Genomic DNA, 24,898 nt, shown 5'->3' with positions numbered 1-24,898 from the left:
AAGTGGTGCTGTGGCTCAAGTGGTAGAGCGCTAGCCTTGAGCTGAAGAGCTGAGGGACAGCACCCAGGCCCAGAGTTCAGGCCCCATGACCGGACCCCCCCCCAAAAAAAGTCCTGAAACATTCAAGGCAAATAAACGATTCAAATTTAAAACCAAAACTATCAACTTCCACATACAAGATGCAAGAATATGGCTATGAACTGACATTTTTGGCAAATGAGGTAGTCTGGAAAAGAGTTCTGTTTCTACATTAAATGTTGAAGAAGAAAAGAAGTATACACACACACACACACACACACATATATCCATTAAGCAATACAAAGAATATGATTTATACAAAAATTTAAAAAATAACGAATAGTCTCCCCAAAGCCACCACTGAGCAAGTACTGCATGCTTCAGAATAACCAGTTTAGGAGAATAAGGCCCTAGGCAGCTCAGGTTGCTGGGCTGGTCATCCTGTGTGCCCACTCGCCACGTCTCCTTGTCTTGGTGTTGTGAGCTCTTTTAAGCATTCGTTAACTTCCCTCATCTCCGCAACCTCCACCCTCCATCACTGGGAATTGTCTGCTATTATAATCTAAGAAGGAGCTCAAAGATCATAATAGATCAAGGAATAAACTCAGCAAATTTAAATACATGGACATACACCCATGTGCACTACTCACAGCTACACAAGGCACACACATGCATACACACACACTAAGGATGTTCAATGGTGTCTCCTAAGGCTTCACTATTTCCATTTTTATGACCGAGTGTGCATGAAAAGACCAAGAGATAGGGCAGGATTTTCCTGAGATACCTGTCCCTCCACAGCTGGCTTACAATAATAATTCCACTAAGAGCAAAAACTCTCCACATTCAATAAACCACCTGGCTTACATCTGATGTTGACCAATTACTGTCAAGCAAAGGAAGTAAGAGAAGGAAAAAGTCACAGTTAAGAAGTACACTTACTTAGAAGTAGAAGCTAGCCTAACTGTACATAGTAAGTTTCAAAATTTTCATTGCAAGTCCGGGCGCTGGTGGCTCACACCTATAATCCTAGCTATTCAGTAGGCTGAGATCTGAGGATCACAGTTCAAAGCCAGCCCAGGCAGGAAAGTCCATGAGACTCTTATCTCTAATAAACCACCAGAAAACCAGAAGTGGTGCTGAGACTCAAGTGGTAGAGCGCTCTCCTTGAGCTGAAGAGCTGAGGGACATGTTCAGCCTCCAAGTTCAAGCCCCACTACCGACAAAAAAAAATTCATTTCATTTACTTGTTTGGAAACCAAGTTACATGGGGCCAGGAGTCTGAATCGTTGGTAGATAAAATGATCAAACACAATTTACCTATAGACTGGAACCCAATACAGTATGAATGCTCTAGTTTGCACAAACACAAAGATTTATACAGAGTCATGAAAAAAGGCAGAGATGATAAGTTCTGGGTCTGTCTCCTAAAAAATTGCCATTTTAGAACATGCAAATTAAAGTGACAATCGCACTGTTATTTTTTTTCTAAGTCTCACTGAAAAAAAAAATTTAACAGAGACAAAGCAAGCAAAATAGCTGAAACTTTTGCTTCCGTCATTTCCAATTGTGACCACTAAATATGGCTCCATGGAAAAATATACAGGTATTTTTTTCTTTTTGCAGCTAAAGCATTATTAGTATTCATTACTAAGAGATTACATCAATGGAAAACATTTTTGAGGCATTTCCAATGATGCTATCACACCCACTGTGCGAGTGGAGGCCGCGGGAGGAGGAAATAAAGCAACACCCACATGAACATTTACCTTCCACGGCCCTCTTGAAGAAGACCTTGCAGCTGCCGCAGGTGACCACCCCGTAGTGGCATCCCGATGCCTCGTCCCCACACACCAGACAGATTTTGGAAGGTCTCGAGGATCCGGTAGAAACACTTCGTAAAGTAGAGCTGGTGGGAGAAATGAAGATTCACATCACCACACTGTTCTGCACATCTCCTGGGCTGTTCGGCTCAGCTCAAAATCAACCCCAGAGTCCCTGTCCTACAGTATGATGTGGTAACACTGTGTGACTTGGGAAATGAAAGCCTCAGGTTTGTGTGTGAGTGCTCTGAAGGAGAGCCTGGCCCCGGGACTGCGGGGTGAGAAGGAAGATCACATGCTAACATGGCGCCCACTTGCTCCACTGGCTTCTGAGAAAATCGACCAAATCAGAAGGTAACTCCATCATCGAAACACAGTTCAGGGTGACACCGGCTGCCCTCCTGCTGGGGCTTCTCGGAGCGGGTCCAGTGGGATGGAACCCTCCCCGCTCACACTCAGATTAGAGATGGCTGTAGTGCCACAACTGGTTTTATTAGTTAAGCTCCCCCTTCCCAAACAAGGCACTAATTTGAAAGAATGATTTCTTGCCTTACTGTTAGCAACCTTAGTCTTCCTCCAAGCTCGTTTCTCCACGGTACCTTCTATACTTTCTTTATATGTTTAAGATAGTTCAGTTTACTTCCTTATTGAAAAGGAAGCCATCAAAAACGTACACCAAATGTTTACGGTAACTATCTATCATGGGTTCCTTTTAAGGTGAGAAACTAAAGGGCTCTGGGAATCTTATTTTTGTGGGAGGGACACAAGTAACCTTTTAAGCAACCATCTGTTTGCATCCCCCTTCAGAAAAACCTCCGCCCACTATTTCATGCATCATCGTGTTAGTAGCATATTCCGTGTAAAATGCTGTGTTTCTAACAAGGAATCATGCACAGTTCAGTGTCAGAGTGTACCGAGCAGGCAAAGCAGCAGCTCCCGGTCCAGTCACAACCCCATAGGTCCCGTACAAGGTACAAAGAAAATATAAGTACTTAAAAGTTTGGTCTCGGCCCCAAAGTTCCCAGGGACACAAAGCCTCAGGGAACTTGCAATGGTGCTTGGTGACGGGGTGGTACTCTATGATTCAGTCTCCATCCTAGGAAGAACAGGATTACGGGGGCAGAAGACATTTGCTCCAGTGCAGCAGGTAGACAAAGAAAAAAGCAGAAGAAAGAGGAAAAAAAGTGAGATGGACATGTTCAGAAAACTTCAGGAAGGGCTGTCTCTACCTTCCCTCATCTGTGCTTCTGCCTTGGGCTGGACAAAAAGACTCAAGGGAACCACAGCCAGGGGTCAAAGTGGTGATGCTACAGATAACATGGTACAATCACATTTAAATCTATACATATATACACATGTATATAACATGTAAGATAAACACATAATACTATTTAAAACTAGTTTACATGGTTGAGCTCCCTGTCGCCGAGGTGCTGAGTGGCTCAGGGCATTGTGCCGTGACCGACTGCCTTCCTAGAAACTGACTTCTTAAATCGAGGCTGAAACAATGTTCTCCAAACTGTTTCTCCTCCTGAGAAAAGTGCTCTTTATGACTTTTATTAGTGTCCTTTGACTTCTTTATGGCATTCAAAACATTCCATTCCAGTCCCAGAGGCTTCTGCTCATACCAGCCAGGAAAGCTTGATCCAAGCTCCAGCCAGCTCGCTGCACACTTCATGGAGAAACACCACGAACGTGTAAACATTTAGAATACCACGACAAATCACCATTTGGATGCAATTGCCCTCTCACACCAACCTGCACATGTGGGGTTTTATTGAATGTTTTTTTCTTTCCTGTGGGCCTTGGTCTTGTTCCCATACTTCCCAGGCCTCTTAGTTTCTATCTTTGGAACTCTACCCATTTCTGACCCAGACCTACCTTCTGGGTGATCTCACCGAGTTTCTCGGTTTTTAAGGATCACCAATATTGGGGGCCATCTCGATGTTTATCTCCACTCCAGAGCTCCAGACCGCTTCTTCAGCTTACTTGATACCTCCATCTAGGTGTCTAATACCTCAATGTCATCAAGTCTCAGAACTTCATGCATGTCTGCTGATCTTTCTGGCCTCTTCATTGGTTAATGGTAACTAGTAGGGATTGAACTGTGTCCCCCCAAACTCGGGGGCTGCAGTCCTAACCCCTACGTGCCTCATAACGTGATTGTACTTGAGACTAGAGCTTGACCATGCATTCAACAAGGTCATACCAGAGTGTGGTGTGTGACTAGCATCTTGTTCTAAAGGGGAGACCCGAACCCACGAACCCACATAAGGAGATCACCATGTTTGGATAGGGCAGACTGGGGGGACGTGGCGGGGTGGGGGAGGAGGAATGCACCTAGAGGCCAAAGAATTTCCAAAACAGCAGCAGAGGGGAGGATTTTCCAGCTCAGACCTCAGGAGTAACTAACCCAGCCAGCACCTTGATCGTGATCTTGGACTTCTAGCTTTGAAAATTATGAGATAATGAATTCCTGTCGTTTGAGTCATTCAGAGTATGCTGACCTGTTACAGCAGCACTGAAAACAAATCCAGAAACTCTTTCTTGGTGCACAGGCTAAAATCCCTGGACTCATCTCCTACTCCTCTCTTACGGGGCATACTCCACCTGCCAGGCTGTCCTCAGTCCCCCTTTGCAGACACTCCGTTTTGGGTCACCCTCACCACCCCCTCTGGGACCACGGCTTGTCCAAGCTGTCAACGCCTCCTTCACGGGACTCTGCAGAGGCCTCCTAGCTGATCTTCCCTCTCATCACTCTAGCCAGAGTGACCTTCCGTCACTCATTCCTGTGGCTCATAACCATCCAAGGGTTTTCCTCAGGCTTAGAGTTGGGCCTCTGGGTCTTCCCCAACCTCTGTCCTTGCCTCCTTCTCTTGAGCACCATTGAGCTCCTTGGTGGCCGTCAAACACACCAGGCCTCATCCCACATTAGAGCCTTCCTGCTGGCTCACAGACCGCTCTTTACCTAGATACAGAAAAACTATCAGCAGTGCGCACAGCCTATCTTCTTCAGTCTGATTATTGTTTCTCATGGATACAAGGGAGTAAACTCAGCACAGGCCAGGTGTTCAGCTGTGCTCCTTGTGTGTATGCCCCAGTGCCTGGTGCAGCATTTGTTCTGCTTTGGATCCTGCTACCAAAGCCCATGAATTGAAGGTTTGATTCATAACTGGTAGCTCTACTCAGAGGTGATCAAAGCCTTTGGAGGTAGAGACTCAGGGGAGGAACTCAGGTCCCCGGGATGTACCCTTCAAGGGGCTATTAAGACCCCTCCTCCTCCTCCTCCTCCTCCTCCTCTTGTCCCACTCCCTTTCTCTCTCTCTCTCTCTCTCTGTTTCCTGGCCACCAAGAGATGATCAGTCTTCCTCTGCCATGAACTCTTGCTCTGATTCACGGTAACCTTTCACACTGTGAACACAAATCTACCATTTTCTTCTTTTAAGTGGAGTCTCACATACGTTGCTACCATGATAGAAGGTGGACTAACACATTGCCTAATAGACACCTGAGCATAGGAGTCAACAGATGTGGTGACATTCACAAGGAGCCTACAAGGCCCTCAGGACCAAGGCCCTGCTACAGAGATGTGGTTTGTATTTAACTGTCTGAGAGTAGCAACTACAGAGCCGGATCAAACTGAGACATCCGAGAAAGTCTAGCATAAAGCAGATGTGTTGTGAAATCCAGATTAAAACCATAAATGTGTTACATTCCAACGACATCAGCTCCTCATCCCTTGTGTTCACTGACATCTTTCAACGGCAGGTCACGGATTGCCTGTCTGTGTCTCTACCCATGCACTGTGCTCCTCCTCAGCCCTGCCTGCCGCCCTTTTCCCTCAGGCTCCTCCCAGTAATTCTACCTCTGGCCAGGTTCTTCCTCACTCTGCACTCTACTCACTCAGCTTTGAAGGACGTGCTTGTGAAAGCCTCCCCAAACCTTTACAGCTCCACCTTCTCTGTCCTAACCCCGTTCCTACTTCTGGTTGTCCGTCTTCTCCATAACCTCCTCCATTAGCTTCCTAAACAAACTTCTCTTTGCCAGAAGGGCCCTAGAAAGTGTTCTAGAAAGGCCCTGCCATCTGATAGTAAGGCTCCAGGTTCAAACCCAGTATGATGGACTCCTGTCATCCAAGGCCCTCCATGGAGAGCAAATTATCATATACCCGCTAGAGCTGCCATGCTTTGTGCCTGGTGCCTCATTTGCATCTTTTTTCTTGTGCTTTGGGGACATTACTAAGTAAAATACCTGAACACAGCACTGAGATAACACAGCAGATGACCTGATAAAGGAATTAGCTACAATGCTATGGACAGAAGTGTAGAGAATACCATGTATATGATGGAGAGACGGACTCATGGACGCCCGAGGCAGGATGGAGTTCATCATGCTACTCAGACTAGCAAGCTTTTTTTTTTTTAACAACATAGGGGTTGCTTAGTTTTACAATTTTCCATTTCATCTCTTCATACCACAGGTAACGGAACCCCCAGCAGGAAAAATTACTGGTAAGGGAAGTACTGCACTCTCTCCTCGGCCAACCAATCCCATCTGTTCAGCTTTGCAAGCTTACATAATTTCTGACTGTACTTCAGAAGAGTTCTGATTGTATGAGCCTCATGTTCAGAGACTTCAGGTGTAACTAGTAAACACCTCCATGAGTGAACACCTGTCCCTTCCCTTCCAGTTCCGGAAACCCCATCACCCTTAAGGAGTCCTGCTGTGCTCGCTTCTCCCAACCTCTGGGCATTTTGGGAGCCCCTCTCCTTGAGCGGACGCCAGTGCTGCCCTTGCTTCAGTGACCTGTACACAGCTCCGAACCCCTGAGGGCAGAAGCCTTGTCTGCGGCATGTGCTCTGCCACTTGCCCAATGTTGGGACTATTTACTGAATGAATGAAATCACACTCATTATCTCATTACAGCAGAACACAAATTTACAGAGGGCAATTTTACAGAAGGTAAATTAATGAGGCCAAGGTTATAGGTTCAATTCCTGTATGGTTCATTTAGTTCTGCTGCACAGAGGGAGGGAGGGAAAAGCACAGTCTATTCTCACAAAGCTCAGGCAGCAGCTATTGCACAAACACATGCATTATTAACGCAACAGACAAGACCCAGGCCACAAAGGGTGAATGGGTTCAGAAAACTCTAGTCTCTACTGATACGTTGGTCATGGACCTTTGAATCTGAAAGATGGCTGTGGCTGGAAGGTAATATGCATTCAGTCTGAAGGGATACACGGACATATTTCCCAAGGGAAGAGGGAGGAAGGGAAGGAGGCTGTTGGCGCAGACACTGTGTGCACTTCATAGACACAGAGTGTATGCTCAGAAGCGCGAAGTGTATCTAGCAATTTGGAGACCATAATTCCACCTCAACATTTGCTAAATTTCTATATAGGAGTTGAGGCCATAACTGTAAAGAGTTGAGACCCTAACTGTAAAGCCAAACTTGCAGAGTTGGTCAAAGATGGAAACTGAAGTTTTGTAAGAAGACGTGGGCTCCAGCTCCAACTCAGCTATGGTTGGTGAAACCTTGGCAGGCTCTTCCTCTCTTCAGATCACAAAAGAGGTGGAACTGATGATCTCTTTCCAAAATAGCACTCAGACCTGAACGCAGGGCCTCACATTTGTTTTCGTTTTTTCACTCAAGACTGGGCACTCTACCACTTATGTCATACTTCCACTTCTGGATTTTTTTTTCTGGTTAAGTGGACATGAAGAATCTCTCGGATTGTCTGCCTAAGCTGGCTGTGAATTGGGATCCTCAGCTCTCAGCTTGCTGAGTAGCTAGGATTATAAGCATGAGCTACTGGCTCCCAGGAAGACTGTCTTTTAAGTTACAGATAGGCACAAAAGATAAACAGAGCAGCCTAATGTGACCAAGTGCATCCAAATTGGGTTTCAGTCTCAAATTAAAGATAGTATATTATGACATACAGCCATTACTCATTTTTTAACAAATCTGGATAGAATATGAAAAAAGATTCTTTTTGGTTCCGTTAATTATATGATACTTAAAATATTTTCTTGCTTTTACAGGAGCATATCTACGCTAATTTTGGTTAAAGTTTCTGTGTAAGTGTATGTATTAAAATATTTTACCCTCTCCGGAACAATTTTAATATTGATGAGCTGGAAAACTACTCGAACTGATCATTTTTGCTCCTGGTAACCAAAGAAACACTGTTGACAGAAAGAGATTTGTTATGAACAAAGGTAGTGCTTGGGGTTTTATATAGATGCCAAAACAGTAAACAGTATAAAGCAGAAATTTGCTAACATTTCCATTTATGAAGACAATATCTCTTAGGAAAACACAAGGAAGCTATGAACATTTCCAGTTCCAAATCTACTAGGATTAAGGACCAACTAGAGACTGTAAAAACAACAACAACAACAAAGGTTCCTGTTTGCTTTGGTGACCACTGGGAGGGTTCGCAGTACCAACATAAAAAACAAAACAAAACAAAACAAAAACCCATGCAGGGCTTTTCCCCCACAGAGTGGAACCCTTAGAAAGCAGCAGTAAATCTTTGCCAGGCATTACCCTATGTAAACCTGCCATTTTCACATATACAGCAATTAAGAAACAAGGTAGTAGTGGATGGATCCACCATGAGTGATGACAAATTCTGTGTGGATTCTTCAGAACACCCCTGGCAGGACGGAGTTCATCACACTTCTCAGAATAGCAAGAAAATAAAACTGCCTTTGATCCCCTCATCGCGAAATCAGAGTACCAGGTGGAGAGTGGAGGTGGAGGGCTTCTGTCCACACGGAATCCACTCACACACTCGTGTGGGACAGAGGGGAGTGACAACATGGAGGGAGGGCTACATAACAGAACCTTCAGTGAACACCCTCTTACATGGCTCTGTGCACGTTGGTGTGGAGGAAGAAGAGAGGAACTAAGCTATTTATTGAAGGGCTCTCACTGTTGTAGGCACTTAAAGAAAGAAGAAAGACCAAGTCCACATCCTCGTGCAGTCCCTCCTGCAGAGAGACAACACAGAGGTCAATTGCTTTGGACAGCCATGAGCAGTGGGAGGAAATGACAGACTGGGCAAGGCTGCAGATGTTCCAGCTTTGAATGGGGTAAAAGAAGGCCAGGCCACTCCTGTGCAAGTTTTAAATAACGAGCACTGGCAGGAAGAGCCAAAGAACAGGATGGTGGCTTCATGACCACCAAGTGAGATTCCTGTATCATAGATAACATAATGACAGACATTTTGTATCAGGCCTGTATCACCATGCTCTCTCAGTCTCCTCATTGGTTTGGCAGTAATGACAAAGGTCAGACATTACAGGGTTGGTGCAGGTTAAGTTACTCAGAATACTCAAACCACATACAATTGCATCTTGCTTGTATTTATCCTTACTTAAGTTCTGCCTAGTATAAATTAGCATTCCTGTTGGGTTAGTATCCTCACAGTGGTGCCTACAGTAGTTGAATTACAGATAATCTTGCCAGTCTATATTGTATTTCTGTTTTTAATTGCATTCGGCATGTACAACATTGATAAGTGTCAGAAGAGGGTATTTAAAAAGAAAACTGTAAATAGCAGCCATACAATACCCACACTGTTTGTTCTCACCAGGGCAGTGTTTTGGGCTCACGGGATTTGAGAATTTCTTGTAAGGATTCCATCTTCTCTGCACAGCTTGGAAAACAGCCATGTTAGATCATTAGAATAAATAATCGCTGAGATACACACATCTACCCTCTCATATGAAGCGAAGAACACTAAATCTAAGAAACATAAGGTTTTGGAGAATGCTCAATATTTTAAAAACTTACATTTCACAAACATAAATGAACTTTTAACAACTGCTACTGAAATACTTATTTTCGCCCACACATCAAATGTGCTTAAAAAAAATCCCAATAGCCTCCTTGCTGATTACCTGCTTTTGTTTTGAAAAGCTTTTATTTTAAAATCACAACACTGAACCCCAATGAGCTCATTCTAGTTTCCCCCTTACTTAAGAAGAAGGTCTGGGAGTGGCTGGTGCCAGGCACCTCTTTCTTTCATGCCCTTATCTTTGCTGCTATGCGAGTCATTAGTGTGGAAGGGGACACCTTCACTTACTAAGCCACAATTGTTACACACCACAGACAGGGTCAGAGGAACGAAGTAGGGTCAACTTCACCTGGTGAGCTGAGCATCATCTAAAGCTACTGGAAAGAATCCAAGGGCAAAATGACCTTGGAAACTAAAATTACAGCACAGTGATGGCTAGTCATCTCCAATTAATTGTCTGATAAATTAATATTTTTGAAACTTTTTTGGTGGCCTCATGCTCTTGCTTGGCTGTTTCTGCTGAGGGTTAGTTCTCTACCATTTGAGCTACACTGCAACTTCAGCTTCCTGGTGGTTAACTGGAAGACAGAAGACTCATGGGACTTTCCTGCCTGGGATGGTTTTGAATGGTGAGCCTCAGATCCCACGCCTAATTAGCTAAGGATGAGAAGTATGAGCCGCCACCAGTGCCTGAATAAAACATTTTTGATTAAGCAGAAAAAGAAACTTGAGACTCAGATCTGACTTGAGGCTCAACCTAACTTGTTGGTTATTACCAACAAGGAGAAGGCAAGGTAACTGTGTGGCCCTGGAATCAAAGGATGGGTGCCCAGTGGGGTCAAATGCCACCAACAGGGCTCCAGGTGATGGTGGGGCTGTGGTCACTGTTGACACTACTAACATGGGCAATGGTAGTTTTTGTGTATATATGAGCATAAGTAGGATGCATCTTGGAGCTCGAGTGAACCGAAGAGGGCCCCGTCTCTTCGATGAAGAAATTTTCATATCCAAAGAAGGTTTTTTTGTTTGTTTTTGCAGAATCATGTACTTGAGCATCTATGAGCTCTTTTAAAAGATCCAATAAGAATGCACCTCCAGAAACATTTACTGAGCATGTCTACACCCATCAGCTCTTACTAATACAACAGCCAAATATAGACCACAATCACTGGGGTGTATTAACACATTTGTGTTTGCACTGTAAGTTTTCAGAGTCCCCTGGAAGGAATCATGCACTGATTCCTGGTGGGTCAGTACAAAGTAGGTTTTAACAAGATCCCTGCTAAGTTTCTTTTAATTTATTTATCTGTGTGGTGGTACTGGTGCTTTGGGCTCAGGATCTCTTGTGAGTCTGGCCCTATTGGCTTTAGTTGTTTTTCACACACAGGTCTCTAGTTTTCTTCCTGGCTCTGCATGTGTGCATTTCTGGTCTCTGGTTTTCCTGATGAGCCCAGCGTGTGCCAGGGCACCAATTCCAGGCCATGCAATGATAGCACGCTATTCTGTAAGTCAGGGGCACAGTGACCACAGGCCACCATGATGACACACGGGTGACATGGAAGGAGAGTGGGGAACCCCAGTATCACCTCCTCCCCTCTCTCATAGCAAGGCTTCTTCCACAACCACCTCTGACACGGATAACACTCTTATTTTCCACATTTCCCAGTGTTGTGATTTTGATGTGTATTGATGCTTCTGATGCATTTCATGCTTTCCACTTTTCAGTGAAAAATATTAGTTTTTTTAAAATTTTTTTTAAGCAGACTAAAGGTGTGCATTTATTCCTGGCTTGGCATGAATAACACACTGAAAGACTCCTGAGGGCTTGCTCTGGGCCTTTGTTTTACTTCAAGTTTGAGGTTTGAGGTTGTGTCTTTGATTTCTTTCTTCCCCAAACATTGAAAGCCTAAGGTTTCTGGAAGGCTGTACACGGGCTGAGCGGGCTCCCAACACACCAACAGAGAGTGATGGAAAAGACGGCGTTTAAGGGCTGGGGTGTATCAGTGTATCAGAGGATGAGACCTGAAGCTCAGGCTCTGCGTTTGTCCACCCCACCCCACAAAAAATAAAAATAAAACCATTTTTTATTTCCTCAATTATAGCTTTTCTAGCTATCTTGCATTCTAAACACACACACACATACACACACACACACACACACACACACACACACACACATCTTGCAAATACATTTATTTTCTCATCTTTGTCCCCTCCCTCCTCCATATATAGTTTGGCTCCAAGGGGGGAAAAATATCTACCACCATTATGAAATACAGTTTTTGCTTATCACCAATTACCACCCCCCCCACACAGAAAGCCAAAAGAGGTGGAGCTGTGGCTCAAATGGTAGAGCACTATCCTTGCATGAAATGGCCGAGGAAGCAGCCAGCTAGAGTAAGTGAAGGCTGACATGGCCAGATTCCCATCAGAAACCGGGCCACAGGGTCCCTCCCATCCTGCAGCTGGTAAGTGTGGAGCTGCAGAGCTGAGATGCAGCAGGTGCAGGCTGCGGTGGGTTAGGTTGTGGAAAATGAAGGGAAGATGTCAGGGCAGATTGGCTGTGAGCAGTAAGGAGCTGACTGCACACTGCATCCCCCGAAGCTCAGGCTGCAAGGGAGGCCTATGTGCTCGGAACCAGAGTCAGAAGGCAGATCATGGAAGGAAAAGGTAGGAGTGCAGGTGAGAAGGGAAATGGGGAAAAAATAAACCCTTTAGAAAAACAGCCAGAAGAAGCAACAATTTTCCAAATGTAGTAAGTGTTGTTGGGAACGGCTGTTAAGAGCAGATGGTGTTCGGAGCCACACATAACTAATAATTTCTCAGTCTTAGAAAGGTGGGTAAATTCAGGTTTAGTCAGAAAATTTACCTTGAGATGGTATATATTTACCACGGAAGAAACAGGGAAATAATGACAGGGTACGTTTGAGAAGAGAAGCACATAATTCTCCACTCTTCGTATCAGTTTACTGTTTACCTTCTAGGCTGAGGAGACTCCTTACCCACTAAGAAAGATTACAGTTCAATACATGGAAAGGTCACTGGAAATTTGCCTGTGACAGGATTGTGAAGAGTTTGACCTTAAAGAATATATATAGGTTGGTGACTTTTTCTAAAAGGTGTAAGAAAGGAAGGGAAAGGGTGAGAAGAATCTTTCCAGGGTATACTGGCAGTGTAAGATAATAATTCGATGAAATATAAAATTAAGGGAAACAAAGTGCCATTTGCTGTTATTTTCAAAATTTAAGTTCTCAGATCAAAGGGGAGTTTATGAGGAAATCAATTTACTATAAGGTAGATACATCTAACTTTGTATTTTAAATTATATGAAAATAGGAAAATGTGCTGACTATAATTAATATTTACATATGCCATTCACAGATCAAGATTTAAAAAAAGGCTGGAGCTTTCAAGAATTAGAAGACATTAAGCAATACTGAACAAACTTCTAATTCAGGTTGCAAGTTCTAAAACATATTAAGAATGGACATGAGCCAGGTACTGGTGGGTCACACCTGTAATCCTAGCTACTCAGGAGGCTGAGATCTGAGGATTGTGGTTCAAAGCCAGTGCAGGCAAGTCCGTGAAACTCTTATCTCCAATAAACCACCAGAAAACCGGAAGTGGCGCTGTGGCTCAAGTGGTAGAGTGTTTGCCTGGAGCTGAAGAGCTGAGGGAGAGTGCTAGTGATTAAAAAAAAAAAAAAAGAGTGGACTATGTAAAGACATATATTTCAACAAAGGCCTATTGCAATAAAACCATTATGCGTGATTAACATAAAAGTCCATGGTAAGCTGAGCACCAGTGGCTCACACCTATAATCCTAGTAGCCAGAGGCTGAGATCTGAGGATCACAGTTCAAAGCCAGCCCAAGCAGGGAAGTCCATGAGACTTTTTAATCTCTAATAAACTACTCAGAAAAAGCCAGAAATGGTGTTGTGGCTCAAGTAGTAGAGCACTGGACTTGCACACAAAGAGGCTCATGGTCAGTGTCCAGGCCTTGAGTTCAAGCCCCAGGACCACCAGCAAAACAAAACAAAACAAAACAACAACAAAGTCTATTGTACAGATGATTTGGCTCCATCTCCTTTGTCGGGAAAGCTAGTATTTAAACATCATTCTGACATAGCAGAGTATAGTAAACATGCTGCAGGATCTTCCCCCTGCTCACTTACAGCAAACATTTCATGAGAGACTCATGAGGCCCACCCCAGAATAGTTCTGGGAGTTAGGCTGCAATTTGTCGATGGTTTCCAGGTAAATACTGGGACTGCATGCGAATCAGAAATTGCAAGTTCTGATGAACTGGGAAGTATTAACCTGTGCTATTTAAATACCCATAGCTCCGAAGCTGTGGGTCTCAGTATTTACCACTTCACACTTCCTGTGATAGACCCAGAAAACATCAAAGAAAGACCGAAGACAGCACAGCATATTCCTATTTCTGGATATACCCAGTATAAGGAATAAACATTTAACAATATTCAAGTACTCCAGAAGCAGGGATTTATCCCTCCTAATGACAGACTTTACCCAAAATCTGGATGAAGGACTACTTTGGGAGAACAATGCTACGTAACAGCTTAGCAAGAGAAACTGGATGAAAATAGATGTCTGCAGGCAACGTCCTTTCCCCATCACTAGAGGTCCAGCCAGAATTCTGCTCTCCAGAAACAAATGTCAGTCACTCAAGAGTATATTCCACATTCCCATTTGTTCAGGAGAAAAGTAGGAGGGGGGAGGGCATAATCCTTTATGGAGATACAAGAGAAGATAGCAGTTTTCCTGCTTATTCTGTAATGCGATGAGATCACTGACTGCTAGCTTGTAACATTGCCTGTCTTTCACAGACAATTTCAAGAATATTGACAGCTATCTTTCATAAAACTCTAGTTAAAATAATTGTTTCCATCTGTTTCTGAATTATATCCAGCAAAGTTAAAACTGAAGGTATTTTAGTATGTGAAATAAATAGCATTTGTTTCACTTGATCACTAGGCAAGAACTTTCAGTCAATGAAAGGAATAAACATCTTCATAAGTAATATCGTCTGTACTAGTTTTTAAAAGAAATGTTTTAGAAGGATAGGGTATTTTGCAACAACTTGAAGATCAATGTTGACTTAGTATTTTGGTGAAGATTAGTATAAAATCCTAAAGAATAGAATATTCTTCGTAAGTGCAAATTTCAGTTTCAGCTCTAGAAAAGTTTAGGTCAGTTACTTTGTTATATTACAAGAATGAGTGCCCAGAGATGACATCTAAGGACTTATTAAAAGAATGTGAGTCATCACTGAATAGAAAACAATTTGCCGTTGGCTGGGCAGGATGTCTCATTCTTATAATCTCAGCTACAAAGGAGGTGAAGGTTGGGGGGGGGGAGTGGGCAGGGAGAATCATGGTTTTAAGTCAGCCTGGGCAAAAAGTTCATGAGATTCTCCCCCTCTCCTGCCATCTCAACAAGTAGGCAGGTGTGGTGCATGTCTGTAATCCTAGCTTTGTGGAAGACAAAGAATGGAGGGATCATGGTTCAAGACCAGCCCCAAGTTAAACAGCAATATCCTATCTGAAAAAAATAATCTAAAGCCTAAAGGACAGAGGGTGTGGCTGGAGTGGGAGGTTGCTGCCTACCAAGCACAAGGCCTTGAGTTCAAGCTCCAGTGCCACCCAAAAGAAAAACAAATCCACCCTGAAATCTTCTTAGTTATGGGACATCCTCCTAGGCATATAAAAGGCCACATAATTTCAAATGTCACGCTAAGCTATCCACATTTCCAGTAAAATGGTTACATCAAAGTGATGTGTATTGTCTCTGAACTGTGAAAGTTTTAGTGGCCAAGAGGAAATGAAAATTTTACAAATGATGAAAAAGAACATAAAATAATCCACACTTCACCGAGCAAGGCTGAGCTGAGGCCGGCACTCGTGCCAGGAACCTTGCTAGCTTTGTGGCTGCAGCTACGTCACCAGCAGCCACAGCCAACCACGATGGCGTGGCCAGGCTCTGGAGAGGAGGCAGTGGCTGCGCCCAGGCAGAGGACCTCTTCACGATGCAGGAATGCCCATTCCTGTCGGAACGTTCATGCCTTCCAGGGAGCCAAGGGGAAATAAAAAGCATCCCTACCATCCCAAGAGGAGCTCCGTGCTTTCACTCACAACATACCTTTAAGAAAACACTTCTACAATCTCAAAGGACTTACAAAAGAGAATTCTGAGAACACAACCTATTTGTAAAGACAGTTTGTATTCAGATTTGCTCAATGGTAGATAGAACTTCAGAAAGAGCCTGGTCTAACTTGGGAAGATGGGACATCAAGTTATTACATAAACATAGCAGCATGTTTCCAAGTTTTATATAATGCCTGCTTCCTAAAGCCATTGTAGGGGCTCAGGCTGACATCAGTTCAAGGCCGGCCTGGGCAGCAAAGATGTTAAGACCTCTCCTTCCCAACCAATAGCTGGACATGGTGGTGCACACCTGTCATTCCACTATAGTCTAGAGGTGCACACCCAGGCAAAAAGTGAGATGTTATCTCTAAATAACCAATGTGAAAGTTCTGAGGGTGTGGTTTAGTGGGGGAATATCTGCTTGCACAAGTGAGGGAGGCCCTCAGTTCTAATCCTAATAGCACACACACACACACATACACACACACACAGAGAGAGAGAGAGAGAGAGAGAGAGAGACAAAGCCTTTTATGCCAGGCTTATAGAAAGAGGAAAAGAGATATGCTAAAAATTCATGACTGGCCCTTTAAAGCCACCAGTAAGCCAAAGCCAAGCTTGAGCTCTTCCAGTTCACAGCACCAACCAGAAAAGTTTACGATCTTTTCAAAATGTAATGTAAGCCAGGTACCTGTGGCCACATCTATAATCCTAAGCTGCTCGGAAGGTTAAGAGCTAAAGGATCATGGTTCAAAGTCAGCTGGGCAAGGAAGTCTGAGAGATTCCCATCTCCAAATAATCACTAAAAAGTAGAGATGGAGGCATGGCTCAAGTGACAAAGTGTTTGCAAGCCACATAACTAAGCGGCTCTGAGTTCAAACCCCAGGAATGCAAAAAACAAAACAAAACAAAAACACTTGCTGTGTACATGAATGTATCTGAATACAAACCCAAAATACATCTCATATTCTTGATGCCAGATAATGAACTAGGTCAAATCAAGGACTGCAGGCATTCCTTACCTCCTCTGTAAAGGAGTAATTTTAGTTGGCTTCAAACTGATAAAAAGATCTTCTTCTTAGCCTGAAATAATCTGTGTACCTCAAAAAATATAAACCTCATAATAGGAGATAAAGCTGGGTCTTAATCAGATTCCACTGGGCTCCTATGAGAACTGAAATCTAGTTTTCAACAACTGTTCAAAGAAATTCTGAGACATAACGAAGTCAGAAAAGTTTCCTAGAGTGCATTTTTTGCTAACCATCATCAGAGTTAATGCAACCCTATTTCCCCCAAGACATAAAACCGTCCTGTTCAGCAACTTTCAGCTGATAACCTGCTCACCTAGAAGTGTTAACTTGGGAAGTCCTGAGCAATACCACAAAGAATGTCAACTGTGGCAAAGAAATCAGTATGCTTAGAAATGCCAGGGACAGGATGGGGCGTTCAGGTTGCCTTCATGTATCAAAATAAGAAAATGAATCTTGTTCTGGAACGGGTGTTCACACACAAATTCTCCTCCTTCTCCACCCTCCACCCCCATCATGCTGATCTTGCTTTTCTCTGCTAAACCCATGCAAAGCTCAGAAAAATGAACTAATATATCAACTCACTCCCATACGCCCATTCTATGCTCATTTTTGATGGTTCAAAGTGGTTTGAGAGAAAGTATAAAGGCTGGATGAGGAAGCTGAGAGAGAAACAGTCTCGCGTGATTTCTGCACCATCTCTGCACCCACAACTTTGAGAATGCCTTTCCTTTTCCACGGACCCTTCAACCTTTGTTCTCCCTAGTTCTCCAAATAGAAGCTCCTAGGGCTTTGACTTACGTCAACAGAATTAGGAAAGAATATAGTAAGGGAAGGACCAAAACACATGCAATTTATACAATAAAATCCAGCTCCTATAATTCAATTCCTAGGTAACTCCTGAGTGCTGCTCAGACAAAGAAATAAGTTAGCTCATTAATTTATATTTCATTCCATCCGTTTCTTGATGTTTCATTGTAGTGCTGACAGAAGTTCAGAAGGTCATGAACTCTTTCCTGTCATAGCCAAGACACCTGAGGATGAAGGTGATAATCAGTGCTCTCCACCTGCGTGAGCAATTACCGCGTTACTTCCAAGAGATTTGCACACTAATTAAACTCACCTCACAAGATACTTCCTTGGCCTTTTTCTTTTTTTTAAAACCAGGCTTCTTGTGCCACGTGAGAATTGTAAGGCTGAAAAGACTGTGACCAGACCTGGTGTGGTAGTGCACACTTGTAATCCCAGCTATGGGGCAGGTGAGATAGTTGTCTGCAACTATATCCGACAAACAAAAATTCAAGACCTTCTCTGGAAAATAACTAACATTAAGAAAAGGGTAGGGGAGTGGCTCCAGTGGTAAAACACTCACCTAGCAAGTGCAAGGACCTGAGTTAAACCCCTACTTCCTTAAAAAGTGAAGATGGGGACAATTTAGCCGTGCAGGGGTGGGCAGGGTGTGGTGTGGGGAAGTGCGGACTAGATACAACTCTGCTCATTCTCACTGCTCTGGGTCACTTTCTGTGTCTCTGAACCTCCGTGAGTTGATCACCTCAGAGTAGGCTGGCTTTTGGCGGGCAGTAGATGACTCATAATACACAGCCGTGTGAACTAATTCAAGGCACTGTGGCACGCCACACACGCTCACAATGGTGGTCTCCACTCCCACTCCAAGGGCACACGCAAACATCCTGATCTTCCAGGGCACAGGAAGCCCTGGAATGCATGCTACCCCCGAAAACACTACAGGAGCTTTCCAAGGGCTTTTCCAGAAGAACTGTGACATGAGCTATTGACTCCATGAACAAGCCTTCCCGCCGCAGATCAATTCCATCCATTTATGGCTGAAGAAATGGGACCCGGCAGAGTGAAGCAAAGCGACCTTCTAACTACAGGACTGGCAGGTGCGGACTTTGAAGCCAGGACTGTGGGACTCTGGAGCCACTGACGGTGGAACTGCCATGGCTGACTGTACACGGCAAAGTTGCTCGAGCTTCTGGACGGTCCCCACCAGGAGAGGGAAGGCGGTTCTCTGCCCTAGAGTGCACTCAAGCAACGCTCAGGGCTTGCTCACCAACACCCGTTATAGTGGAAGATGAAGCCGCTCCTATTCCAGGGCCCCCAACAAAGCTGGTTTATAAAAAGGGCCCGGGGCACACCTGCTCTTACTCCCTGTCCCTCCGCAGCTGGCTTAGCACTCCTGCCACCTGCCAGTGCCTTGAGGACCTGCAGCCACAGCAGTGTCTGTTTTCTAGTAGTTTCTGTCAGTGCTTCATTTCATATAGACACTATGTTCTATGATGCTTACAGCTTTTATAAAATGGATTCCAGTTGTAAAACCAACATGGGCATATTAGTTAAAGAATGTTTTGTTTGGGGGGGGGTTGTTTTGTCAGGCCAGAGGCTTGAACTCAAGGCTTGAGCGATGTCCCTGAGCTCTTCTGCTCAAGGCTAGTACTCTACCACATTGAGTCACAGCTCCACTTGTGGTTTTCTGGCAGTTAATTGGAGATGAGTCTCACAGATTTTCCTGCTTGGGCTGCTTTAATTGTGACCCTCAGGTCTCAGTCTCCTGAGTAGTTAAGATTACAGGTATGAGTCACCAGCACCCAGTTTGAAGAATGTTTTGCACATAACTGTCTTTTCAAAAAACAGTTATGGCAAAATTGTACACACCCAGAATTTACCTGGAAAGTGTTTATTTTATCTTGTGACATGGTGGGTCCAGCCTAGGAAGGTGACACCATTTATTCGGTCTTTTATCATTTCTCCAACTGTTCAAACTCTGCATAAGACTATGAGGAACAGGGCTACAATTTTCTTAGGACATGTAATACTGTTAAGATGTTGTAAGATTTTTCTGTTATAGTAGTAGCCAAGCAAAGGCAACTCTGTAAAAACCCAGGTAGGGTTGCTAGAGTTGAAGCCTCTATCTTCTATCTTTTCATTTGTTTCTACCAATAATCGCACAGACCCTACCGTCTCTTAAAAAAAAGAAAATTCAATCAAAGGTGTTATTTCGCTCAGTAAAGGGCCTGAACAGTCACTGTGGAAGAATCCAAACACAGCAGGCATTCTACTACTTTTCTGAATAAATTGAAGCAACAACCCCAGCGCAGATCAACCAGGAAGCAGAAAGATGTTTTCAAAACAGAAACACGTGGTTGCTGTTAGACGGGAGATGGAACTCAGGGTTAAAGAAATCAATGTCCAATCAAGGAAGCATTTTTAATAAGTTCGACTGCATCCACATACGTGTGCCAATTAAAGTGAGTCAAAAGTACCTCAAAACACAATTCTGTAAGGCTGTGAGGGCCTGACAATCCTGCCCGGAGTGAGGCCAGAGTTGGTAAGCGGCCCCAGTCCTCTCTGAGCGGCCCTGCATTCTTAGGCTGCATCTGTAGTTCTGTTTGCCAGTGGCAGAATACTAATTTCGAGCATTTTAAACGAAAGCTGTGCATCATGTGACACTCTTCCTTTTATCTGAACAAAAAGTAAAGATGTGGGCAAGTAAAGCATCCTCTTCACAAAGCTGCCGGAGCCCCCGCTTCCCATTGTCTAGACGAGAATGATTAGTTGGGCACGGTGACCATTCTTCTTTCTTCTATTGTGTTTGAATTCTCATCAGAGCTCTTACTACTGTTTCGAACGCGGTACCCTCTCTTGCCAGCTTCCACAGCCCCTCATTAGAGCCCGGGAAGGCTTCCTAACTGACACACTGCCAGCCAGCCCTGGCCCCCTGGCTGCCCGGCATGGGGGGTATTAGCATGATAGGCAGCATTCGGAGGGCTGTCTTGCAATTTCCCCTGATCATCGTCTAGCAAGACTGAATTGCTGCCTTGCCCGTGGCTTTTAGATTTATGTAATTAACCAAAATTAGCCTGATGTTGGAAACACAATGCCAGCCCACTCATTTATTTTTGGAAGAACACTTTCCTGAACACAATGAGTGGGCTGATTTGGAATGGCCAACTTAAACTGTCAAAGTTCTCCTATAAAATTACTATACTTAAAAAATTCAAATTCTATTAAGGCGAATACCATTAAAAGAGGGACTATGGGATAAAATAATCCGGTACCATATTGTTTTCATTCTAGTTCACACTATCAGAGTTAACAAGGTCCTAGTAGAAAACGTTTCACACCGGTCCTTAAGTGTGTGTCGTGAATATTCTTTATTTATAGGAACTCTGGGAAAGTATTAAGTGGCTTTAGGTGACACAGTGTGACAAATGTGTGTGTGTGTGTGTGTGTGTGTGTGTGTGTATAGCATATGCACAAATGGCTTCATTTAGTTCTCTCTGTCTTTCTCTCTGTCTCTGTCTCTCTCAGATACTGGGGGTTTGGGAGTTGAACTGAGTGCCTCACACTTGCTAGACAAATGTTCTACTGCTTAAGTCATGCCTTCCATCCTAGTGCTTTTAGTTTTTCAGATACTATCTTGGGGTAATTTTGTGGTCCTCAGACAGGACCACAGACCATGATCCTCTCTACCTCCATCTCCTGAATAGCTGGGACTGCAAGCATGTACTACCATGCTGGCTCAAGCATTCTAAATGTCAGACAAAAAATAAAATTATCAACTACATATTAACCATTATAGTGTCTATGACCCAGTGTTTTTCCTGAGCCCTTACAATCGATTTTTGTCTGCACATGGGACCCCTATGTGTTCTCATCTTAGAGAATGCTGCCCGCTGTGGCTTCCATGTAACACACGCCCCTCTTTAAAGACCATATTCCGACTACATTCACGTGCTGAATTCTTAGAACCCAGGAAGGAGAGGAGACCCACAGAGACCAAGCGAACAAGCTCTTTCCATCTTGATTTCAGTTCCTCCTTGCTAATCAGCAACCTGTCACTGGATTAGGAAAAAATTTCAAACTATTCCAAGAATAGTTACCACTAAACATTTATGTCAAGAATTTGTAGTTTACTGTATTAGGGGAAACGATGGACAAATTTGCCTTTTGATATACTATTTTCTTAATATGCCTCTATGTGTATGTGTGCCTTTGTAAACTGCTTGTGAATGCAGTATTTTCACGGATACTGTCTTTGAGGTTTATATATTTTCCTGTCACAGTCAATTTGTTGGAATGTTACTGAGCAGTGATCAATGGAAAGCAGTTCTTGTCTGCAAGCATTAGCTTTCACTCTGGCTCAGCAGTATTTACACACAGAGAAGGGACTCAGTTTCTCTTGTTTTGCCTCTACATTATAAATGGTTCTTAGTTACTTTTCTTTCTTAGCATTTCTTAACATTATTAACGTCCTAAATATGTAGAATACTAAGCACTAAGAGCAAGTACACTTTGCATATTTCTATTTCTATTAATGCATTCTGGGTGTGGGGGGAGTGGACGGGGTATGGCTTTGACTCAGAGCTTCAAACTCTTAGCTTTGCTTTTTCACTCAAGGTTGGCACTTAACCACCTGATCCATACCTCCACTTCTAGCTTTTTGCTGGTTAATTGGAGATAAGAGTATTATGGATTTTCTGGCTTAGGCTGACTTTGAACCAAGATCTTCAGATCTTAGCCTTCTGAGTAGGTAAGGATTTTATAGTCATAAACCACCCACACTCAGCTCTATTTCTTCAAATTTTTTAGGTGGTAGTAGCTTTTATTTAGTTTAAAAGTTGCTTTAGGGCTGGGAAGGTGGCTCAGTGGTAGAGTGCTTGCCTTGCATGCATGAGGCCCTGAGTTCGATTCCTCAGCACCACTTTAAGCAGAAAAAGCAAGAAGTGGTGCTGTGGCTCAAGTGGTAGAGTGCTAGCCTTGAGCTGAAGAGCTGAGGGACAGAGCCCAGGCCCAGAGTTCACGACTGAAACACACACACACACACACACACACACACACAAACACACATACATACACAGAGTTGCTTTAATTTTCTTCAGAGTGCCTTCTGCTTCACTTTATACTTCTATGTACATTTTTCCATTTTTTATCTTTCTTTTGGTCTTTACTGTCTCCCCTCATCTCTCTATAGAATTTATACATAGAGAAGACTACAATCAGTTATCATCCTGATACTCTGTGTAAGGACCTTATCCTGGCTATAGATTCACCTTTAAAGGTTTTGCAATTGAAATGCCACCTGTTACATATTAGTGACCATCAAATAGTTATTGCATTCTACCTGAAGTAGAAAAATATAGAAAATGTCCTATTTTTATTGCTTAAATTCCTCATTATGATATACAACACATATCATAGAAAGGAACTAAAAGACAAGAGTTTTACTATTTTACACAGCACTTAACTATGGTTTATACAATCAGAATTCAAAGACCTCAAAATGAAACCCTACCCGCACCACAGTCCCTTCCCGGCAAGTGACAGTCCACACCAGTCCTTCCCAGTGTGGTGGCCAGGCTGAGGTTTCCCTGAGACTGAGGTTTGAAGGAAAGTGAGGGACCCGGATGTAAGATGTATCTACTCTGTTGCATAAGCAAAGCATTCCTCCTGCCTCAGGCCACTGAGATCAGAGCAAATGCAAGGGAAGCAGAGATACAGCGATTATACTGAGTAGAGCTGCAGAGGACATGAAAATATACCTGGATGGAGCACTTCTGAAAGAACGTAGGCTACGAGACAAAGCTAACAATCGACCTCGTGCTGAGAAGACCTTTAAAAAAGTCTTGAACTGAGAACAGCTGAACACAGTATGCATTTCTATGCTTTTAACTTAGAATTATAATGAGGAAAGTTTTACTTCTTTTTTCCAACCACTATAAAGTAATATACATCTGTATATATGCTACTGTTAGAACCAATGGGGAAAAAAATCAAACCAGATATGATCACTTCTCCAAAAAATGCTGAGGCAGTTTCCAACAATTCGCTCAGAAGATGCAGAGCAATGATTGCGTGAGGACGGTCTGAGACTTCGCATCAGTCAGCCAGAGGAAAGGGATCTAGTCACGTCACTCCAGTCCCAGATGGATGGAGTCCACGAGTGCTCAATCATTTCAGCATGGCAGCTGACCTCTAACTCACTACCTCTAACAGCGGTACATCTCAACATCCCACAGCTTCACGAGGCTTTGTCTGCTGGGGTGAAGTGATTGAGGGTGTGGCCTTCAGGGGATAGTTAGAGCCCCATTGCCTGCCTGCTTCTGTGCTTCCTGGCTGCCAGGAGGCAAACAGACCTCTGTTCTGGCTCCCACCACAATGTTCTATCTCCCCACAGGCCCAAAAGGAAGAGGAGCAAGGGATGGGACCAGGTCCCCTACCACCATAACTGAAAATATACCTTTCCTCCTCTGATTTATTTCAGGTATTCTAGTACAGCAAGGGAAATGTGACAAGACAGTCACCAACACAGAACGACAACAGATCTAGGATGAGTGTGGGAAGGTCGCAAAGTTTATTAAACTTTCATCCTCCTTTAGGTCAAATAGAAAAATATATATTTAACAACATTGATTATTTTAAAAATTATTTTGAAGGAGGCTACAAAAATTATTCGTATTTTTTTATTGCCAACTTTCTTATTTGTGCTCTAACATTGCTTGAGATGGTACCACATTTCTGGGAATTGACCCAAAAAAGCAGCATTCACACTTATTCCTGAAGATCTATAAAAGATTCTGGATTGGGAAAAAAAACCCTGACATGAGTAATATCTTGTTTAGTGCCATTATATTCAGCCATAAAAGAGAACACTGTCTAATTAGACTCTTTTATTTGTTTTCTTTCTTCACTTGGAGACATTATACCTCTCATAATCACATACTCATTGAAACGAAACGACTTCATTCTTAAGAAAACTGGATTGTTTAAATGATTCACTGTCTTTATGATTTCGATCCGCTCAGTAACGATCTGACCAATTAAAAACCCACATGTGCTTGTAACATAAACAGACCATTTAAGAAAGCTTTCTTGGAGGTCTGAGTCAGCTGCTCAACTCATTTCATGCGTAGAAACAACTAACCTGGAGAATAAATGTTTGGAATAGTAGTCACCCATGAAAACAATCCAATCCTTAGACCAAGTATACAAAAATATTACAAATACTAGAAATTTTGTGTTTAAAATTCCATGTG

At 43.3% G+C, this 24,898-nt stretch overlaps 1 protein-coding gene across 3 annotated transcripts in view; it reads right to left on the bottom strand.

The window, feature by feature from the left end:
* The window catches only part of Nr3c2 (nuclear receptor subfamily 3, group C, member 2), a 229,836-nt gene that overhangs the window by 108,502 nt on the left and 96,436 nt on the right, over positions 1-24,898 (bottom strand). For 2 of the 3 annotated variants that reach the window (XM_013029493.1, XM_013029494.1), the window contains exon 2: positions 1,788-1,927. In XM_013029493.1, coding sequence (XP_012884947.1) covers positions 1,788-1,927 — 140 coding nt within the window. Of the gene's footprint in view, positions 1-1,775; positions 1,928-24,898 lie in introns of all 3 variants that reach the window. The other variant, XM_013029492.1, reaches the window with a different exon arrangement.

The sequence above is a fragment of the Dipodomys ordii genome, unplaced genomic scaffold (genome assembly GCF_000151885.1).
Source record: "Dipodomys ordii isolate 6190 unplaced genomic scaffold, Dord_2.0 Scaffold119, whole genome shotgun sequence".
Classification (NCBI taxonomy): Eukaryota; Metazoa; Chordata; class Mammalia; order Rodentia; family Heteromyidae; genus Dipodomys; species Dipodomys ordii.
This window is presented reverse-complemented; position numbering and strand designations above follow the sequence as displayed.